This window comes from Morone saxatilis, unplaced genomic scaffold, assembly GCF_004916995.1.
Source record: "Morone saxatilis isolate NCDOM2014 unplaced genomic scaffold, NCSU_SB_2.0 Contig21, whole genome shotgun sequence".
Classification (NCBI taxonomy): domain Eukaryota; kingdom Metazoa; phylum Chordata; class Actinopteri; family Moronidae; genus Morone; species Morone saxatilis.
In genome coordinates this window covers 15,188,381-15,193,673 of record NW_023339774.1, presented here as the reverse complement: position 1 = coordinate 15,193,673, position 5,293 = coordinate 15,188,381, and the positions used below count along the sequence as shown (strand labels likewise).

General features: G+C 39.9%; 2 protein-coding genes across 2 annotated transcripts; one reads left to right on the top strand and one right to left on the bottom strand.

Annotated features, from left to right (window-relative positions):
* Window positions 1–327: 327 nt before the first annotated feature.
* bxdc2 (brix domain containing 2) lies at window positions 328–3,372 on the top strand. The gene is made up of 9 exons (XM_035668424.1): window positions 328–435; window positions 536–579; window positions 664–734; window positions 838–887; window positions 984–1,057; window positions 1,640–1,690; window positions 2,230–2,331; window positions 2,455–2,583; window positions 2,723–3,372. Exons 1-9 carry the CDS (start codon window positions 396–398, stop codon window positions 2,963–2,965), a joined length of 804 nt encoding a protein of 267 aa, XP_035524317.1. The 5' UTR covers window positions 328–395; the 3' UTR covers window positions 2,966–3,372.
* On the bottom strand, window positions 3,293–5,287 carry rad1 (RAD1 homolog (S. pombe)). The gene is made up of 4 exons (XM_035668425.1): window positions 5,018–5,287; window positions 4,790–4,890; window positions 4,489–4,587; window positions 3,293–4,186 (listed from the first exon to the last, which is right to left on the bottom strand). The coding sequence occupies exons 1-4, from the start codon at window positions 5,237–5,239 to the stop codon at window positions 4,015–4,017; spliced, it is 594 nt and encodes a 197-aa protein (XP_035524318.1). The 5' UTR covers window positions 5,240–5,287; the 3' UTR covers window positions 3,293–4,014.
* Window positions 5,288–5,293: the final 6 nt, after the last annotated feature.

Below are 5,293 nucleotides of genomic sequence, written 5' to 3'. Positions count from 1 at the left end.
TCAGTACTATTACCACCATGTTGCAACTCTTTGCACCTTACCTACCTATTTATCTTTTTTTATCTTTTCTTCTAAGTATTTTATTCTATTGTATTTTAATGTACTTGGCTGCTATGACGACCCAATTTCCCTTCGGGGATTAATAAAGTGTATCTATCTATCTATCTATCTAAAGAGAAAGACGTTAAATCACAACATGCCCACTCATAAAACATGCTGAATTTGATTTGCTTAGAAATGTTGATGAAGGGGAATACGTTTTAAAATCCACAATAATAATAATAAGCGTTGTTGAGTTTGTTCTGATTTATTCTCGTAAACAGGGTAAATGGACCAACAAGGAAAGGGTTCTCATTTTCTCCTCAAGAGGCATCAACTTCAGAACAAGACACTTGATGCAAGACCTAAGGGCCATGATGCCTCACTCAAAAGCAGGTTAGTACCGTCGATCATTCATATGCAGTATTTCATGCAGAGAAATGGGTTTTGTCAATGTTTACAGCCATAATAACAAGGTTTTTCTTTTGTCCGTTAGATACGAAAATGGACAGAAAGGACAAGTTGTTTGTTGTAAATGAGGTGAGTTTGTCTTTTCAAATTTGGACACACTGTTTATATAAGCGTTCGCATTACAGCATACCTAAAGATCTGCATTATTCCCAGGTGTGTGAAATCAAAAACTGCAACAAATGCCTCTTTTTTGAGGCCAAGAAGAAGCAGGACCTCTACATGTGGTGAGTATTTTTACTTCACATTCCCTTAACATTAAGCTGACTTTCTGTAATTAGTGTTGTAGAACACATTTCAAGTAAAATCCAAAATGTTCTTCTGTTCTAGGATTTCAAACAGCCCTCATGGACCTTCTGCAAAGTTTCTAGTTCAAAACAGTGAGTTACTTCTGTCCTACAGTCCTGAAGTGCAGTAAACAACACCTGTAATGTGCCATGGGGGGAAAATGATATATATTATTGTCTCCTCCACAGTTCATACACTGGCTGAACTCAAGATGACAGGAAACTGCCTTAAAGGATCCAGACCGCTGCTCTCGTTCGATCCTGTGAGTAGCAATAGCACATGTTGGTGGTAATTCTGTCAATAATATAATTTTATTAGGAGTGTATGTCTGTGACAGGGAGCTGTGTGCCACGTAGACCTGTATTTCCATCCAAACACGGCACCATATTATTTCATGATGTACAGCTTGGCCTTTTTGAAAAGGATTTGGATTTGTAGTTTTATCCATAAAAGGATCTAAATTCCGAAATCCCAAGGTGATGTCAACCCAAAACCTGAAACATCTTTAAATGGGAAATTAAATGGTACGATTTACGTGAATACATCAGTGAGACAGTGGGCACACTCCTGTTTGAAAGGCTGATAACAGCAAATGTTTAGGCGTCTTTGCTTTACTTGGCAATTCATTTCCTGTAGATTGCCTAATCAAATAATCAAAGACCAAACTCATTATTCTAGATTTCACTAGACCAAAAACCAGCACACTCTTTACATCCCTGGTCCATGATTCCCCATCAGTGTTTGCATGGAATTTGTGTTTAATACTGTAAGTTAAGAGCTGATAGATCAGTAAAGGTAGGAACTTGTCAGAATCTGAATAACCTTTATCTGCTTTCTTCTTCAGAAATTTGACATGGAGCCCCACTATGCTTTACTGAAGGAGCTCTTCACCCAGGTGTGTATACAATACATGCATATATCAGAAGATGCATACATTAATCCTGGCTATGCTTTTGGTGATGGCCTTCCAAAGTAGACCTTCTGTTCAGCTGTAGTCAGAAGATTGCGGAAAGTGGATACATGTTCTTTAACTGTAATGTTAAACAATTTAACATTTAGTCGCACTAAATTGCTAAAACTCCAAGTTTATTTGGTGTAATATGATGTGGACAGTGTCAACACTGATCAGTGTTTAAATCCAGCAGTAAATGTAACCATAAGCAAGCTATTACTTACTAGCTGAGTAGGTTTTATATCTACATTTTTTAAATGTAAAGCAAGGAACATTTGTCAGTTCTGGCGGCCCCTGTAGACAAAAGTGGTAGTGTCTCCACTGCCTTGTTTCATTGATTTTCAGGGGAATTTGACCCTGATTGTCTTGTGTGCTTATGTAGGTCATATAGAGGCATCAGTATTAAATTGAGGTTGTTTCATAACCAGCTAAAACTCCTTGTTCTAGGTTAAGGAAGTACTCATTACGTTTTCCTATTCCAGACATTTTCCACTCCACGCTACCACCCTAAGAGTCAGCCTTTTGTGGACCACGTCTTCACATTCACCATTGCAGACAACAGGATATGGTTTAGAAACTACCAGGTAATGTTTTAGTGTTCTAGGCTTACATTAGCATTAGTAAATATTGCTGTGAGAAGCTCATCTGTTGTGGGTTTAGTAGTCATCTTCTTTCCATTTGCAATAATTTCTCTGTACCACTTTCAGATCATTGAGGAAGATGCCTCTCTAGTGGAGATCGGCCCCCGCTTTGTTCTCAACCTCATCAAGGTCTTTCAAGGGAGCTTTGGAGGGCCTACGCTCTATGAAAACCCAGACTTCAAGTCTCCTAACATGGTAAAATTCAGTGCATGCTAGTTTACATTGTAAGCGTGTGATGTTACATTGAATCTCATTTCGTGTTCCTGAGACATGACCACGCTACATGATACATTTCCTGATTCTGTCAGTCACTTTTCTCTTCACACATTCACAGCACCGGCGAGAAATTCGACTGGCGGCAGCAGCCAGAGTGCGTGAGAAACAGATGGTGAAGGAGATGCAGAAAATGAAGAGGACTGAAGCGAAGGAGGACTTGGCCAGGGATGTCACAGCCGACGTCTTCCTAACCCCAGCTGATGAGAAGCCTGTTCACATCCAGACAGAAGCACCTGAGCCAAAAATGGTGAAGAAGAACAAACACAAAGCTTTCAAAAGACAAAGGATGGCCCGCAGGTAACTGGATGGACTGAATAAAGCTGAGTGAACTACTGGTATGGTTTGTCTCAAGAAAAAGTGGTAAAACAACAGTGCAGTCAGTTTTTTGTTGGATTGTAAAGACTGTGCAACATGTCATCATTTAATTATCACATATTTGAAAGTTCTAGAGAAAATCTTAAATATGGACAGGTTGTGTTTAATGTCAGTTTGTGGTTTCACACGATATATATTTTGCTCCCTCCTTCAGGAGGACTGTGCAGATTGTAGCTGGCCATAAAGGTCTCTGCTTTTACAATACGGCCAACAATTTGCCCGTCTTTTTTGATAAAAGTAAATATTCAATAAGTGTAAGAAAAACCTTGTTTATTGCTTTTAAGTGGCTACAGTTGTTTTCTATGTCATTGAAATAAAATATAATCAAAACTGTATCATCTGATGTACACTCCAAATAAATGGTTTTTAGAATATACTTTCAACATGAACGGCCATTATGGCAATGTATGTATAGTCCTGGGCCTGTGTAGATTACTTTAACACGCTACACCAGACACCTTGAGAAAAATGTATCATTGTGCCATTTCTATAGATACCCTCTTTTATGGGCTGTCAACCAGCTCAGTGCATAAGTCAAAGGAAAAAAGGCAGAAGAGGCTCCAGAAAGATGAGCTAAAACACTTAACACAGACAATCATGGCTGCAACTGGACTACAAACAATAACTCCCACTATCTGTGTCTCCATAGTAACTAACAATACAATATACAGTAACAGTCATTTTCCGTATCCGTCTGAAATGATGAACTTCATACAGGTACATAACACCATGTAGGTGACATTATCCTTCACGTGGTGTTGCTCCACTCAAACTTGACCAAACTTGAACAACGCAACTTTTCCCCACTGTGTCCATTATCCACTGTGCCGATTTAGTCCAGCATTGTTCCCCTGTGTGCTCCCCACTGGCTGCACTGCCTCCTCTGGCAGATTTTGTCTTCTCATTCAAAGCGACTGGCCGCCGCTGAAGTTAAGATGCTTATTCAAAGAGGAATTCAGTGGACTGTAATCACTCCTACTCCACTTCCTCGTCAGGACAACAATAAAATTCCACAAAGCAGATCTGTCCGTCGTCGTTCCTGACCAGGTACTGTAGAGAGAGGAAGCCCCTGCTGTCTGTCCTCACAGAGACTTTACAGGAGAGAGCCAGGGCTTTGGTGGACGGCTTCAGCAGGGACATCTTGTACCTGTAACAGTTAACAGAACAGTACAGAATGTGGAGCTTCAATCACACTCATGGGAAGAATGTTCCTCAGTGTGCGGTACTAGAGACGACCATGTAAAAATACTGAAACAATAGGATTGGCCTCAGTGAGACAAAGTCAAATAATAATTAATATTAACTTGCTCTTTAAAAAAGCTATTACAAAAGTAGTAGTAGTATTTTGTCTAATCATCCTCTGCTATTTGTTTGTTCTGGTTGTCATGTCTCCAGTTCCCCTAGTCCACCTGAGGACCGTAACAGCATAGTGTACTTCTCTGTGCTCACCTGTTGGTTTGTGTTTTGGTGCATCGGAATAGTTCCATCATGTCAGAGTCTTTGGGATAATCATAATGCGCATTTCCAGAGTTCCCAAACGTAGACAACCTGAAGAGCAGAGCAAGTATATATTTTGTAAAATCATTCTGAAGAACGTTTAAGTGTGCATCCTTCACCTTAAAAGATCGGACAGTTCAATCATTGAAAGGAGGTGAAATGTACGTATGTTTTCCATAATCATGAGCCAAATCTCCAGTAAACACTAAACTGTAGAACAAGTAGTGATGCTTCAAAAGTTTTGACAACACACCTGAAGTATGGCTGGCTGGGGGACATGGTGATCTGTAACACCTCACTGGTCATGTCCAGTTCAGAGAACGCTTCCTTGAGACTCTCTGACAGCAGGATCACCTTTGAAAAGAGCCAGTGGTACACGAGCAGTAATCAGTTATGTACTCAGGGTAACTATGAGTTTATTATGTGTGTTTTTTTTTTCCATCTGCCATATATCTTTCATTATATATAAAAAAAAGTCCACCTTATTTGTGACGTTGGTGCTGCAGAACTCAAAGTCAATTGGCTCTTCGGGTTCTTGTGTGTTGATCTTGCACACAGTCACTACCCCACCCTCCTCCAGGAACAGGGTGAGAGGGTAACCGTACCCCCTGTAGCACATCCGCAAGGCTGTTGATACTCCTGCAACATCACAACAAGGAGATAATAAAAAAAAATGAGTCATATCTGATATAGATAGATACATAGATAACTTTATTAATCCCACAATGGGGACATTCACTTGTCACAGCAACATTTG